This window comes from Girardinichthys multiradiatus, chromosome 2 (genome assembly GCF_021462225.1).
Source record: "Girardinichthys multiradiatus isolate DD_20200921_A chromosome 2, DD_fGirMul_XY1, whole genome shotgun sequence".
Taxonomy (NCBI): Eukaryota; Metazoa; Chordata; class Actinopteri; order Cyprinodontiformes; family Goodeidae; genus Girardinichthys; species Girardinichthys multiradiatus.
This window is the reverse complement of record NC_061795.1, coordinates 24524534-24541894: the sequence shown is the minus strand read 5'-3', so window position 1 is coordinate 24541894 and position 17361 is coordinate 24524534. Positions and strand designations below refer to the sequence as shown.

Sequence of the window (17361 nt, the reverse complement as noted above, 5' to 3'; positions counted from 1 at the left end):
AATGGCTCTTTCAAGAAACCTGCATAATATGATCTATAACAACATTTAATTTCCCTTTGGTATTATTAAAGTATTTCTGAATTAAATTTGTATTGAATAAATAAAACTTCTTTCTGGAATTCTGTGGTCTTTTTACAGGACAGCAACAATATGTATTCTTTCATCATTTGAATTATGGGAATGACATTCACACAGGATAAAAGAATGGAGAGGATGAGGTTAGAAAGATTCGAGCAGCAGCTCCATAGAAAAGGATCAGGTTCACAAGGGATATGATTGCTGTAAGAAGGAAACAGACATGGCCAGATGTTACCCTGACGATGATCCTGTGGTCTGATGAGACCAGGAGAGAAAAACGTATTTGGTTCAGGTGGTGTGTGGTGGCAACCAGGTGTACAAAGACAATTGTTTCTTGCCTACAATCAGGCATGATGATGGGATTGTCATTGTTTGGGGCTGCATGAGTGCTGTTGGCTCTGAAGAGCTACAGTTCATTAAGGGAACCATGAATGCCAACATGTACTGTGACATACTGAGGCAGAACATGATCCCCTTCCTTCAGAAACTTGGGCGCAGAGTAGTATTCCAGCATGATAATGACCCCAAACACACCTCCAAGATGACCATGGCCTTGCTAAAGAAACTGAGAGTGAAGGTGCTGGACTGGCCAAGCATGTCTCCAGACTTAAACCCTATTGAGCATCTGTGGAGCACCCACAAATGGAAGGTGGAGGAGCACAAGGTCTCTTAATCCACTAGCTCCATGATGTCTTCATGGAGGAGGGGAAGAGGATTCCAGTGGCAACCTGTGAAGCTCTAGTGAACTTCTAGCCCAAGAGAGTTAAGGCACAAAATATTAGCACTTTAGACAAAATTTGGACATTTTCATCCAGGGGTGTACTCACTTTTGTTGCCAGCATTAATGGTCAGACATGAATGGCCAATAGTTATTTTGACGGGACAGCAAATTTATAATGTTATACAAGCTGTACACTGATTAAATTGCATCAAAGTGTCATATCTTCAGTATTGTCCCATGAAAAGAGGTTACAGGTTATTTTTCCAAGAAGTTACAGGGTGCTTTTATGGAACCTACATGTTGTTTTTCTATAACTGCAATAGGTTACTTTCCAGTAACTTACAACTGATTTTTTCTTTTTTACATGTTTTTTTCCCCAGAACCTACAATTTACAAATGATTTTGTAGCAACATGTTGTTTTCTGGAACTTACAGGTCACTTTATCTTAGCTTCAGCTTTATTTTATAGGGACATACAGATTGCATTCTAGTAACATAAAAGTAATTTTTCTGGAAATTACAGGTTATTGTCCCAGAATTTATAGATTATTTTCTCGAAACTATACCAGAATTAATAGGTTTGAGCCAGGAATTATTTGGGTATTTAGGGTGAAAGATTCATTATAAGGTGAACTGGCACTTTCCTGATGACTCCCTGTAAGTTCAGAAAAACTAAGCTTTACATCCTTGAAACATGCAGGTTGTGTTATGTAGTGCTACCAATATTTTATGTGATTAAAATATGATGACGGTTAATCGCTTTTATTCTTTTACTAATTGCTGGCCTACACGGATTAAACGAGTCCTTAAAATTGAGTAACGTAAAAAAGATCAATCTAATAAAAATATATTTTTCTATTTACCATTGTGGGCTTAGGGCTGCAAACTTCAACCAGGTGGTTTTGATAACATATCTCAAAGGTCTTGGAAGTTCATTTCAGCCTCCCTCCCTATCTATTTTGGCACTGCAAAAGCACAAGTAGGTGCACACAATTTTTTCCCTTTACCCTCTCCTCACGTTGTCTATCTAAATTGAAAGTCTGCTCTCGTTTACTCCCCCATATACCTCACCGCTGAGGAATTTTGTGGAAAGCCATTGCTTTTCTCTCCTGTCATGCACTTTGTTGAATTACATGTATAACCAATTAAAGCATAGTTCATTTTTGACTCTGTGGATTGCATTCATCTCTTTTACTTCTGAGAACATGCAACAATATGGCAAACATGAATTCAACGCACAGCTCTTTGCAGTTGGCATCATATAGTGGTGTCCATTTGTTCTGCTGGTGAGGTTGCCACTTGATGCACTGATAGTTTGGGTCCAGGTAGGTGTTGTCTGCATCCTGCATTAAACCTGTGACAAACAAGTTTAAAATAGTTGACTTTATAGTGTTGAAGCTTAATGCAATGCATGTTCTGTTCTGTAAATCTGTTTTAAGGGTTAGTAAGAGCTGGTGATGGTGAGGTAGAGGAGGTGAGGGAGGGAAGAAAGATGCCTGCCTACCTGGTTCTTGTTTGATGATACCTGTGAGGATTTGGGAATTCAAGGTGCTGTTGGGAGAGTCAGAGTGCTTCCTCTTCTTGGCTTGATGAACAGGGATGCTGCTGCAAAAACACCATCAAAAGGTATTACCACCGATTGCCTCTGATGTTTCAATGCAAACTGGAGAACACAACCCTCTCTCCTGACTCACTCTTGCCCCTGAGGATGCTGCAGCAGCTGATGGAGCATCTGCGTCTGCTGCATGTCCCCGCTTCCACTAGTGGCCGGACCAATAGAATACTGCGATATCACGGGCTCCGGCTTCAGGTACATGTCCCGATGCATGCTGGGGTAGTGCCCGTGTGATGGAAGGGGTGGCGTTGGAGTCATATGACACATGTTCTCTGGTGTCATGGTTCTGATCATGTGAGGATCTAAAACAAATGTTTGAGAATGCAACTTTAGCATAATAACATTATGTAAGTACAGACAATTTAGTAGACAAGACCATCACAGGTGTATGAGCTGCAAAAATGTTTTTGCTCTATCTAATTGTTGAAAAACGATTACTGTGCACCGTAAATTAAGAATAAAACAATATATTTTGGCCACAGACTCTGTGTCTAGTTAATATAAAAAATAAAGCAACACTAATGCTTGGTGCTTGAATTAAGTTTTTCTAAAATAAAAAGAGGAGCTACTCACCATTCACCTGTTGAGGGGAATAAGGCTCAGAGCTAGAGTCTGGCGGGGACTCGGGAAGATTCCTAACAGCAAAAATGGAAAGAAGGAAAGAAAGAATTTTAAACTTATAAAGGAGGTATGTTAGTCTTTTCAAATATTAAACAAATTTAAATACCCTGTGTGAACCACTTCATCTTAGATTTTTTTTAGATCTCCTTATTGCAGACTTTCCATCTTTGAGGATATAACTGGACTCGTTATCTCTATTATCAGACCACCCTCTCATCTTGACTAACACTTTAAATTAACAAGGCAACCCTGATTAGATGTATAATGCACTTGTAAAAGAGTTGGGTTTTAGTAGAGATGTTAAAGTAAGTAAGAGCCTTATTATAAACCTAAATACAGCTCCCAATTATTGGCAGTCCTGGTAAAATTGTGTAAATAAATTTATCTTTACATCGATTGTTCCAGTGGCGTAATATGAGGATATTTAATTTGAGTATATTAATTCAATGATGGAAAACAAATTAGATAAAATATATTTATTTTTAAAAAATCACATATGGCACACATACCCCCCAATAACTTTTATAACATAAATGTAATTTCAGCATTTTAAACATTTTAATTTCTTATTGACTTTTTTAAGCTCATGAGAGTTCCAAAAATATTTAAAAGTAATCCATGATTTCCTGTTTCCATGAGATATACGATGAAAAAATGGCCCAATTGCCATATTAAAGATGGGAAAGACAAGAAAACATGCTATTCAAGAAAGGTAGATGTGTGTTAAAGTCAGATGATGGCTACAACTAAAACATATCTGAAATTGCCCATGTTTACAGTCAGAGCAATAAAACCTTCATTTGTCCAATGTTATCATGCCACCTCGCACAAGAGTAACATGGATAAAAGCAGTTAAGAAAAACAAATCTCTGAAAACTTAATGTTAGAGAAATGCAGCAAAGAACGGCATCTTAAAACATCTGTGCTATCACAACAGACCCTTGATAGTTTTGTTGTTGTGTCCTTAGCCTAACAAGGTTTGTGTTGCTAAGTAAAGTTGATGGAGGCTGCTTGTGGGTATGACCTGATCAGGTGGATTGATATAATGGAGCACACTCAAGCAACATAATATGTGGGTTACACAGAAGAACTTTAACTTTAATATCTAATAATATACTGTTTTATGTTTAAGTTGCCTTAAATCTCGTCAAATTTCATCTGATTGGCGGTTAGCCTTCCATCTTTATGATATTTCCACCTTCCTTCAAATTCAGTGTGACACGACATCTTTCAACCTCAGGTAAGGGAACTGTTACTGATAATAAATTCAAAACACCTGATTTTAAAAAATCCAGATTTTCATCATGCAAAATCCACTTTTTTTAGCCTCTGAATACATTTTGTTGTTTGCTTGGATTCTGAAAATTGCAGAAAAGCGAATTTAGTCTCGCCAGGTGTTGCAGAGTTTTTTTATATTCTGTTTGGGTCATATATTTCAGTCCGTTCAGTTTTCTCTATCATCTGTTATATTTTTCCAACTGTTACGTCACAGTATTTGCTGCCAAACAGCTAAATAAAGTCATGATTACTTTTGCGTATCCGCCATATTTATTTCTCGCTGTGATTTTGTAGTCCAAGCTTCGCTACAAGAGGATACATTCGGTAGGATTTGCTGGCAGACTTAATCTGATTAAGGGGTCAGTTCCTTTTGTCTGTGGAAACGACGGACACAGCAAAGTGCTAAACTGCGAGTAATGCTAAAATGACAACAAATTTTATTTTAAAGATATTTTTTTTCAGCACTAGTGGCCTTTATTTATTTTTTTATTTTTTTGACAGTAGACAGACAGGAAAGAGGGGTAGAGAGAGGGGGAGACATTTGGCAAATGTTGCCGGGTCCAGGACTCGAACCCAGGACGGCTGCTTCAAGGACTGTAGCCTCCGTATATGGTCGCGCCCCTAACCCCTACACCATCAGCACCATGCCCAACAAATTTTATTTTAGACAGAAATTTATTGTGTGTTAATATAACGTGGCCATTGTGTTGATAGCAGTAGCATTGTGCCTTCTGCATATGTCAGTGCTGTGTGCTACTTTTAGCTCCATGAGGACATGACTGTACTGCGTGTTTTGAATATTATTATTACATAAACAGTTTTACATAGTTTTCTCAGTTTTTTCTCGTTTCGTTATATAATTGTTATCAAACTACAAAAATGGCCGAATGGGTTAAAGTACAGCTCTCTTTGACCTCCAGGGGGGCAGGGTGTGTAGTATCTCAATAGCATTTAAAGAGACCGCACCAAAACAAAGTTGCTCTCAGATGCACCTTAGAGCAGGTAGTAAAAGAGCAGCCTGTGGAGCTACAATAACAAGGAATTCAAACCAAAGCATTGCAGTTCCACTTCATATAGACCACAACTGAATGATTTAAGGGTAAAAATGAAGGATTTAAAAGCATGATATGTCCCCTTTAAGGCAAGTATCATAACTAGAAGTCCCAATATTTGTAAAATCTACACCTGTTTTTCCTGAACTACTGTGCTCACCCTGGAGCGTAATGGCCCCTGTGCTCTGGCTTGACGTGAGCGTGTTGCTGCTGCTGATGTTGCTGCTGCTGCTGTCCCAGGCAGGGGTAACTGTGTCGGAGCCCCAGAGATGGACCCTGGGGGTAGGCGTTCTGACAGCTAGGGGGCCCAGGTGGAGGGGCTCCTTGGCGTAGAGGAATAGGAGGGCTCACACCACAAACCAATCCCCCAGAGGTGGACACCCCTGCCTGAGGAGATGAATAATTTGGTCCTGGGGTGCTGTGGACCTCTGAGAAACAGCTGGGAGGGAAAAGAAGAAGAAGAAAAAAGAAGGGATTAGCCTTATCAGAGAAAAACAAATTCCTTTGTAACAACATGTTTTGCTTTGGTTGGTGCATTTTGTTTTGACGTTGTTGGGCTGGTCTGGAGTCTCTACTGACATGTCAGTGCTATCGTCCTCCTTGCTGATGTACTCTTCCAGGATACTGGTGTCGATGTTGGCTGGCTCCAGAGAGCTGGTAATATCATGACCTGTGGAGAAGGGAGGGTTGGGAACGTGGTGAGGGGAGATGGAGAGCATCTGGGGATTAACAACAGGAATCTATCAGCTGCTCCACACAGTTCCACAGCAGCTCTGTCCAAGTGCTGCAAGAATTCCCTGGAAGATTTATCTTACAAATGTTTCTGTAACAACTCTGTTGATTTCAGAGTATTATTGGGATAATGAGGCACAATGACATTCTGTTGAATACTTATTGAGGATACTGTGAAATTTAGGATTGTGACTAGCTCACAGAAAATGTAGAGATTATAAGTTTTCAGAGGTTACAAACAGTCAAAGGATGTGGACATACTGATTATTCAGAGCCTCTAACATTGCTACACAAACAGGTTTGTTTCTGTTATGTACTGAAGCTGCATTTGCATTTTAACTTTGTCACTGCAATTTAACAAAATTTAATTAACCCTGTAATTCCAAATGTGCCCGTCGCAGTCATTGCCTCCTTGGGCAGGACACTTCACCCACCACGCCTACTGATGGTGGTCAGAAGGCCCGGTGGTGCTGATTTGTGGCAGCCTCGCTTCTGTCGGTCTGCCCCAGGGCAGCTGTGGCTACATTGTAGCTTACCACTGTCAGTGTGTGGATGAATGGGTGGATGACTGATTGTAGTGTAAAGCGCTTTGGGGTCACTGGGGACTTGATAAAGTGGTATAAAAGTGCAGGCCATTTACCATTTACCATTTTACCCTTGACTCTGAGACCTTTACATCTTCAATTAAGTACTTTCCTGTTGTATCCAGTCGTATAAAGTATATGTCCTCTGCCCTCTGTTGGAGGAGCTTCTGTTGATGCTTCCCAAATTAACAAAGGAAAGGGCAACATTTTTTGTAGCATGTCACTTTCTTATTTAGGTCATGATACAAAATTTATGGAGAGAAAATTGGTAAAATATTTAGGTAAATCCTGTTTAGGGGAACATACCTCCCCTCATTCTTAGTCCTCCAAAGGGATAGGGTTATGGTGGTATATCTGTGCCACCAACCTGAGCGAGCAGTGGCACTCATGAGTGCATATACTATATCTGTGTTAGCAAACAATAATTTACGGTGTGTCTGTTTAAATATCACACATGCTCGATCTATATGTGCTCTGGGACGCATCCAACTCTGACAAACATTTGGTCCTTCTGCTCTGTGCTCGCACTCGGCTCGGTCTCTGTGCTCCCAACTTGACAAAGTATTTAAATGAACCACCAGCCAATCACAGACAGATCTTTTTCATCCTATCAGAGTATTCCTCGCCAATACTGCATTCGGTAGGATGAAAAGAACCAATCACAATCAGCAAATGAAAATACCGCACCGAGTGATAGAAATTACAAAGAAACATTAGAATTTATAAAACATCACAAGAGAACATAATGAAAATAAAAACACTTGAATTTTGTTGCCTAAGAAAATTCAGTTGAGCATACAAATATGCTTACTTACATTGTGCATTTTATATAATATTTCTACATTTCCTGAGGCACTAAGTGATATGTCTAAAATATTTCATAATTGTACAGTAAATCTTTAGAGATAGACCCAGTCAAAGAAGTTAATCTCATTTCAGGATATGCTTTTGTCTAATTTTCAGGATTTTATTTCTTCTAGTTCCTGAAAGGTAACACAAAACTTTCTTACGTTTTTACTAGATAAACACCAATAACATATCCAGAATAAGTATTCCATTATTTTACTCTAGATTTTTGGATATTGGCTGCATCGAAACATACTTTACAAATTTTTAAGTCAGCAACCTTTGCCTCTACATGCCAAGGATGAGAAGATAATGAAAGGAAAAGAAAAATAAACATTTTATAGTGCAAATATAGAGTATGGATGTTTTTTTATCTGAAGAGTAAATGCTAAGTGGGTTTAGTCCTCCATCTGTTGCCTCCAGTCACTCTGCCTTTAGGTTAAGTGAGGCTCATAAAATATATGCTTCTGGTTGGGAAAAAACAATAAATACATGACCAAAAACACTCAATGTGTCAAATACAACATGAAAAAAAAGAGTTCTGACTAATATTTATTGTATCCAGGTTTAAAGTGTTAACGCTCTATTGACTGTGCTCTTTCCCACACATATATACTAAATTTTACTAATAATTTTGAAACATACACAAGTATTTCTAAAATCCCATCCAATCTCTCCCACAGGGTAATTTTCAGCCTTTGATAGGCAAAGCCTTGCAAATCCCAAACACATGACCCCACTTAGTCTTGAAAACCCAGAGACGTAGAATGAGCACCTGCTTCTGCACATATCTAGAAAAGAGATAATCGCCATCAGGTCAAATCTTTATAAAAAAAATTTATAAAAAAAGTATAAGGATTTTTTCCCAAACTACAAACAGTACAAACAGATGTTGCAAACAGAACAATTATAATGGGAAAGCCTGGAATGGAAGAGAGAGAAAGGACTTGCATAAAAGTGGGTGAGCGGCACAAACCACTCTTTTAAAAGCCCAACACCACCCCCATAAACATGCACACAATCCCTCACTCCTCTGATAGATTAAGAAGGTCCTCTGGTGGGAACTTAGGAATGTGAGGAATTTTTGTGTTTGCATTAGAAAATATTTCACCTTTTCCCTTTATCTCCATCTAGTTTTGACTGCCATCAAAAGACAACACAAACGTTGCTCCATGTTTTTTGTGTCACAGTTTCTATTAAGTTTTATCTCAGAGTTCTACTGTTTGCCTCAAAAGTGATTAATGGGTTATATCATCCTGGAAAAACTGCCCACATATGAGCACAACATTCCCTAAGAACAGTCATATCTCATAACTTTCAACCAAAAAAACCCCCACAAACCAGAGCACTTGTCTCAAACCAATTAAATCAGATTTACTGTGAAACATTATAAATCCTTATGTTGCTATTTTATGACAAAAACACTATCTTGCTTCTCAGGAAATAAACAGCTGGTAAATGTCTCTTCATGCATGACAGTAAAAAAAGAAAGAAAAAGGCAGGATGGTTCCTTTTAAATAAGATCCAGATGTGCACCCCACCCAAAGAGGCAGTAAATTTAAACTGGCAGGCCTGATAACAGAAAATAGGGAGATATGGGGAAAGAGGAGTGAAGATGGACGGGGGCTGAGGAAGGCGAGGGGCATGAAATGGCAGCGATGGAGAGACTTTTCATAAAAAGGAAAGAGAGGAGAACATACAACTTAGAAACTGTAGGGCAGGGACCTTCTTTGTGTCCAAGAGACATCTGCTGTTTTTTTTAAACGAACACAATACTAGAGTTTATAAAACGTAGTCTTTGACTGGAGTAACTACCTAAATAGCCATACAACCTATCAGCATAACTGTCACATTTATAAATCGTAGGTATAATGTAAAGTATGTTAGAAATTAGGCTGCTGTTACTGTGGTTCTTATCTTGTGTCTAAAAGACATCAAATGTGGGTCTAAATGTGAAGTGCATTTTGCAAAATATGAAGTCCTGTCACATACATGAACTATGTTTGTCACTTTTTATGCCCCCCCTGTTTTGTATATAACAGTTTAGGCATGGGCTGGTTAAAAGCATCAAGGTATGCAAATGTTTAAAAAAGTTACTTCTTCAAAATCATTAAAGTATTCCATCATACTGTTCCTAAGAATTAAAGTCCTTCTAAGGGGATGCCGAAGAAAATGCCTATGTTTTCTCTGGCTTTACCCAGAACAGAGTAATGCACTTGCAACCCTTCCCCCAACTGTGTCTGCGCACTGCTGGTCAACTGGCTAAACGAAGGCTACATCATTATTTACAAGAAAGACATATTCTGTTGTTTGGAATATTTCCGGTCATTAAAAATACAAACAAGTTTAAAAGCTGTTTTAAAACTGCAGTTGTCAAGCTTCGAGGTGTATGACTGTTAAGCAGCCGACTGGGGGTACCTAAGCAGTAAGAACAACGAATTAACAAGCTAATATCACCTTGTCATACTGGTGTTACTCTACCGGTATGACAAACGTTTCATAGTATCTTGTGCAATAAAAACTTGAAAACTGTAACTAAATTACTGTTACTTAGTTATTGTTCTATATTTTTGCTCAAGTCTATGTATTAAACAGAGAATAAATGTTATTGAAACATTTTTGTAACTTTAATAATCAATATTTAGCAGTGGTGGGAATAACTGTTGCTTTCACCTTGAAAAAAATAAAATAAAATTGTGTTAATATTAGGATTCAGTGAAAATGTTAAACCGTGGTGATTTTAATCCGGATTTTCATACAATGAAAAATCCCATACTGGCCCATGCCCAGCATGGGGGAATAGGAGTAAAGAGAGTAAACCATTTTTTATTTTCCTCCACTTAACAATCAGTTGACCACCTTGAGATTGAAACTCAATGTTTTATACAAAATCCATAAGAACCCCCAAATGGTGAAAATAAAAGAATCATTAGCTAAAATACTTAGAAAATATTTCAGACTGTCATTCTGTTAGACCTACTTTAAGAGATTGGCATGTCCAGGTGAGTGAAAAATGTTATCGTTGGGTCACTGGTGCGACCTTTAAGTCACACTTGCACCAATTCTGTCACAGGGGTGCCTGTGTGCTTAGCTAGAGATTGAATTGCATAAACTACAATATCAGATGAAAGACCTCCCTTCCCTGTTGTCACTTTCTTCTCAATGTAGAAAGTGACAACAGAACTTTGAGAAGAACGGCACCTTTTAAGTGGCTCCTTTTATTGTCAACAGCTTCAGCATGTGGTTAGTGGCTGGTGCTTAAAGGTGTGATACCCAGGGATCCTTGTCAAGCCATTACTATTCAGAGGTATTGATAGTTCTGATAAAACTATCCACAGCTAAAGTCCAGTAATTGGTTCTGCCTCAGTACAAATCAGCATGACGTGTCCTATCTGTACCAAAGGCCCCAGCCGATACATATCAGTTGATGAGATGCACCACCGTACTCCAGTTTTTTACTTAAATCAGTGTATCTTTGTAAATATATTGAAATTGAAATGCCGATGCACAATGTGGCTGGAGTATGGTGCCTGAGAACTAATATGTCCCCTTTATCAGACTTTGCAATTTTGGGCAAATTTGCCATCTTGGTTGTGTAAATACACCCAAACAGTTTAAGCATCAATAAAAATTATCAACTAATTTAAACTATCAACTAATTAACAACTATTGATATTATTTTAAACAACCAACATAATAGTATTTCACAAATTTAACACAATAATAATAATAATTAATATAAGAACAAGATGTTGCCAAATGTTTAGGCATTAAATCAAATGTGTTGTTATGTTTCTAGTCAACTTACAGACCATAATTATTCCTTCTAAGTTAAGCTATTACCAATCTGCTGATTTTTGCTGGGCAGGAACAGGTAGTGTCAGACTAAATGTTAGAGGTTTTTTTTTGCTAAAAACACCTCCTTGTTGCATTAAAATACATACAGTTAAGCACAAAATGACTCATGACTCATACCCCTGGCAGATTTAGACACAACTTTTTTTCGTTCAGTCTAGACGTTTTCTTCTGATAGGAAATGAGAAACATAATAAAACAATGTCAAAAAATATAATACATTTTCTGTTTTTTATTTACAATTTATTAAAAATGGCATGTCAAAAAATTATTTATACCCTTCTCAATAATGTAAGATGTCCCTTTTGGCATAACAGCAATCAAACCTTTCTCATAATTGTTGGCCAGTTTTTTGCATGTTTCACCTGGCATTTATCTTTGGTGATGAGCTCCAAGTCTTTGAGGTTGGAAGGCCTCGTTGCCATCACCCTAATCTTTAGCTCAGTCTACAATTTCTTTATCAGATTCAAGTCGATACTCTACCTGGGCCATTCCACAACATCAATATTACTTTATAAATAACATAACATATAAATATATTTTTATAATTTATAATAGTACAATATTGTAGCATAGAAAGAAAATTGAGGCCTACTCATTTGGTTGTAAAGGTAATTGCTGGGGATTACTGCTCTTTTCAAAACTGCAAGGAATTATGTGATTAAAAGATACAAAATGAAATGACCTTAAATACCTAGAACTTTTGAATTCTATTTAATTGGTATAGTGTGTTTATTTTGCTGTTTAATTGTGTCTTGATGCAGCTCTTTTAATATGGAAAATAACAGGAATCTTCTATAATGACACACAAAAGCAAAAAAAAAAAAGAAAATCAGGTTCTTCTTTATGGGTTAGAATGATGAGGATTATCAATAATAGTGATTAAAACAGTCATTGTCAAAACATTTTGGTTTTAAACTCAAATTTACACCATTACTTAATCTATTTCTCACACACAAAAAAATGTTTCTATTTGGTTTGGAGTAAAGATGGACAGAAACATAAATCAAGCATGTGTAACCTCTAAATCACTGAATCATCTTAACTGGCTGTGGACTGAATGTGTAGATTTTCCTGTCCTCTGTGTTTTTCTCTGTCCAGCTGTGTTCAGCGGGGAACAGTAAAATGATTGTCAGCCTGACTCCGATACAGACGTGCCTTTGGTAAGATTAAGGGTTGTGTGAGCATACGCGTGCCCATGTGAACACGCGCTTGTTTGTTTTTGTGCAAGTGTGTGTGTGTGTTGATTATGCCACCATTTCAATGGCTTGGTTGTCACACAGAGGGTAGAGTGTGTGAGTTCTGATTAAAGATGATTTGACAAATATGATTCAGGAAAATGCAATTTTATATTCAGTAAGAATAATTTTGATGACTGGTCAGGAATATGCAGATCATGATGTGTTAGGCGTTGTAAGACAATTGTTCTTTTTCACACAATGCATTGAATTTATATTTTCTTAATTTATGCTGTAAATTGTGTTCACATGAGCGTTTTCATGAGTGGCATAAACATTTTTGGAGATTTTTGAACATAACGATGATGTTTCTAACATGCTGACCTTGAACCAAGTATTTTTAAATTGTGCTCTGTTCAGTGGGTGGTGAACAAATGCTGATAAAGACTGACAAACATTCAAGAAACACTTTGCTATATTTGCAAAAAAGAAATGCGATAATTCCTCCTACAGGTGAGAGCTTTGTGACTGCTATGTGCACTAGGGCAATTCAGGCTGTTTCAGACATATGAATCTGTCTTTGATAGGAGCTGTTATTGACAATATATATTGTACCTCTTTCCTCTTTTTAAATGTAACCAGATAAACACCCTAAACATTTAAACAAGTACTTTATGCTGGTTTCTGTGCTTCAGTTCTGCTATCACTGTGCAGTGCCTGCTGCTGGCAGGGAGTAAGTCTGCCTTTGGGTTTACAGACATAGCACAGATAAACAGCAAAGAACCTACACCTTAATGCATTTGGTCACTTCTACCCTTTCTTTCTAACAAACATACAGGTAAGTATAATAGAAGCAACAGCACACATCAGTTCAAGTGCGTGACAATTTTCATTTGCTGAAATGTTTGAACATAATCAAGACTTTATTATAAGCGGTTTCTTTTTTCTTAAACACACATTCTGTTTCATTTGCTTCAGAGTTACCTAAAACTCCTAAAATATACAGTACATGGTGTTCTGGGATAAATAAAAAAGACTTTCGTGACCTGCTTTCACTACAATAAACAGAAAAGAAAGTTAACTGTGGGACTTAAATTACATTTTACTCTTCTTCCTGCAGACAAGTTGGCATATTTTGCAATATAGTCTGCAAGATCTGAGCGTATTTGTACATATTTTATTGATTATCACCATCAATCAAAGGGACTAATAAGGAACAAAGTCCATTCTCCAATGATCCTGCTATATAATATGTAAAATAGATGGAAAGAACTGAAAAACTAACATTCCCACAGCCTATATTAAGCCATAAACCAGAAAGGAAAGAATTTGGGATGATGTTAAGTGACATATTTGACATGTGCAGCTCCTAAATAAGTCTCTTGATTCATATTCAGGCACGTTTAGATTTTACGTTTTAAGATTGACCTCCTAGGAAGGACTAAAATCAACATAAACAAATAAGATTACAAGCAACCATCGCAGCTGGTCAGGAAAATGCAGCTCAGTCGAGAAACATGCAGACTGTGTCTACAGCATCCGGTTAAGTGCACACTTAACACAGCAAAAATGTGCCAAATAATCTCCGATACTTATGGTTTCCATATTTTCACATGAATTAGCAACTGTTAGAAGACTAAGGCATATCACTTTGACACATAAGCAAGTCAAACAGAAAGCCACTTTTCGCGACTAAGAAACCATCTCTACAGAAGCACAGCAAACAAAGCGGCACAGGGTACCTGGACGAAGCCAAAGCATGATGACGTTCTGGAGATGACAACACCTGAAACAGAAGATGAGAAGAATAATTCCTGTCTATCTTTCACATGTTTCCCCAATGGGCTTAAAGACTTTGTTCTGAAGACTCGAGAGTCGCAGAGCAGCGTAAAAAAACTGTGTGTGTGCTTCTGGTGCTAAAGACATTGCGTATATGTGTGAAAGAACGTGTTTTAATAAGGATTAGTTCCCGGTCATGAGAAAGGGCTGTACCAGGCTACCACACACAGCCCTTGTCGCATACAAGCACTGGCTGTACGGGTGGACCTGGCTCAGGGAGATTACAGCAGAAATAAGGCTGGGACCTGGAGGCAGAGAGAAACTCAGCAAAATGTGAGCCTGGGCTCCAACGCCTGCACTTCTCAATACTGAGAAAAAAGGAGGAGGAACTAAACAAGACATAATCAGACACAGAGTAGAGCAACATTTGGGAAATTAGAAGGAAAAGATGTTCTGGTGTCAATCAGGGGTTGTTGCTTGTTCCACAACAGTGAGATAAAATACTGAATGCCTGCACTCATTGTTGGTAATAAGTTACAACATACCGAAAATTATCCTTAAAGGTTTTATGGCAAGACTTTACATTATTCCATATTAAAATGGAAACAAAACTCAGTTAATCAGCTGGAGTCAACTTTAACCACAAACTCAAGGAGCGGGGTGGTCTGCAGTGCCTTGGTAAGAACTGCAAGCCTGGCTGCTCAGAAACAATGCAACTCTCACAGTAACTTCTGTTGAACCCATAAATCACAGAACCCGGCTAAACCTTGTCAACCTTACTGCAGGATTTCCATGAAGAGTCGCAGCATTTACATCCATTATTCAAAGCTTTTGTGGGAGTAGAGCAGCAGGAATGATCATCTAGTTGCTCAGATGGTTGCAACTGAGTTATGGACAATATGCACCAAGAACAGATTTACTGGTGTCAACTCATTGTACAATCTGGTACAGTGTGGATTACCATGATGTTTTAATGTGGTTACGGTGGTCATCATAATGACATGGCACATTCTTTCCTATTTTAATGTCACAAATGTAATGGCATCCAGTAGACACACTGATCTACATAAAAGATTTTTTAAAGATTAAATAATCTTGCACGGTGGCGCAGTTGGTAGCAATGTTGCCTTGCAGCAAGGAACTCCTGGGCTCGTCTCCCGGTCTTTCTGCATGGAGTTTGCATGTTCACATAGTCTTGTTTTGAGGGAGAGCAGTGTGGGTGTTGTTCTGGCCATGGAACAGCGGACCGGATCTTTACCCTAAAGTACAACTAAAAGCTGTATCTGACTTCCTACTACGAAGTTTGTTCACATTGCAGGTTGAACTCCATCAGCCCCACCCGCATTGGTAGGGTTCACGGGCAATCTCAAGGTGTAGTAATGGAGAGGAGGGTGTCTGGTTTGGGAACATCAAGGTTCTCACCTTTGTTTTTTGCAGATGATGTGGTTCTTTAAGACATGACATTCAGCATGCTCTGGAGAAGTTCGCAGTTGAGTCTGAAGCGGTCAGGATTATAGTCTGAGGCTATGGTTCCCAACCAGAAAAAGGTAAATTTCTCCTTCAAGGTTGGGGTTCAGTCTCCATCTCAAGCAGAGGAATTCAGGTATCTTGGGGTCATGCTCATGAGTGAAGGTAGGATTGACCAGTAGATGAATAGGGAAATGGGGTCTTTGTCTAAAGTGAGGCCAGGCTGAGCCAAAAAGTATTTCATTTACTAGTCTGTCTACATGAGAAATGGACCGCAACCAAAAAAACGAGCAGCTGACATGAGTTTCCTCAGGAAGATGGCTGACCTTAGAGGTAAAGAGAGAGGAAAGCTCGGGGTAGAGCCACTAGTCCTCTGCATTGAAAGGAGTCTCTTTGATGCCTCCTGAGTACCCCCCTTTGAAAGTAGTTTGGGCACCTTATATTGAGAGGACGCCCCGGGACAGACTCAGAACTTGTTGATATGTCTTTTAAAGCAAACATTCTTCTCAATATCACAGTTCATAATATTATCAAGACTTAAAGATGCAACACAAACATTACACGTTCTCTTTTAATCAAGTGAACCTTTGATTACTTGAACACAGTTGTGACTCTAGGCTCTCTGAGTGCACACACCATATTTGTGTGAGGGACTGCTTGCTATCGAAGTGAGTCAGAGAGGAGAAGGTCAAGTTTTGGGGGGGAGATCTGCAGTTGGCTCCTCTCTCCATCCTTAGTCTGGACTTTCTCACCTCCTCACCCTGTCTGCTCACTGTCACTCTAATGGGGTCGGAGAGAGCCAGAGCGAGAGGCCAAAGACCACGTAGAGTAACACCAGTCTCACCTCATCGTGTTTTAACAGCCACCAGGACTATGTCAGGAATGTACTTTAATGTGAACATATACATATTTCACTAAACCCCTTAAAACACACTTTAGCAGTACCCAAATCCATCAAATCGCTGCATGTCTGAGTGTTTTTCTCTCAGGGGAATGACAAATAGGCTCTTTTTTCAAATGATCAGCCATAAAAACTACTTTTTGTCACCAATATGCGGTTGATCCAATGAAATCCTGAGGTCAATATTACTGAACATAAGGGTGAGTTAAATCAAATGAGGAAAACAAGAACCTAATGTGTACCTTTCATGGACAAGCTGACATTTTATTCCAAGCGAGGCTGGCTGAAATAAAGCCAAAGAAAGAACATCTCTCTTACTCCCAAAGCAAGAATGTAAACACACTAAATTCCTGTCAGAACAGTAAGGAACCGTTTGACAGTCATGGATGGGTGTGTATATTTAAGTCAGTGTTTAGTGCATACAATAATAAAGAGTTAAAATCCCCTCACAGATCTCGTCTTGTAATGTGAGTGAATTTATGCACATCTGACATCTTAAAAACTTTGAAAAATAAAAACAAAATCAGTAAATTATGGATTATTATGGAGAACCCTGAGCATCCTCTTCATGAGACTGTCCTACAACAACAGAGTGTATTCAGTCAGACGCTTCTTCAGATCTGCTGTAAGACGGAGCGCTACAGGAGATCCTTC

The 17361-nt window shown here is 38.5% G+C and overlaps 1 protein-coding gene across 1 annotated transcript in view; it reads right to left on the bottom strand.

The window, feature by feature from the left end:
- The window catches only part of myrf (myelin regulatory factor), a 43245-nt gene that overhangs the window by 23452 nt on the left and 2432 nt on the right, over positions 1–17361 (bottom strand). The window contains exons 2-7 of the mRNA XM_047346396.1: positions 5945–6035; positions 5526–5804; positions 2988–3049; positions 2494–2716; positions 2304–2404; positions 2039–2153 (exon numbers count right to left, since the gene is read on the bottom strand). Of these exons, the coding sequence (XP_047202352.1) occupies positions 2039–2153; positions 2304–2404; positions 2494–2716; positions 2988–3049; positions 5526–5804; positions 5945–6035 (871 nt within the window). The remainder of the gene's footprint in view (positions 1–2038; positions 2154–2303; positions 2405–2493; positions 2717–2987; positions 3050–5525; positions 5805–5944; positions 6036–17361) is intronic.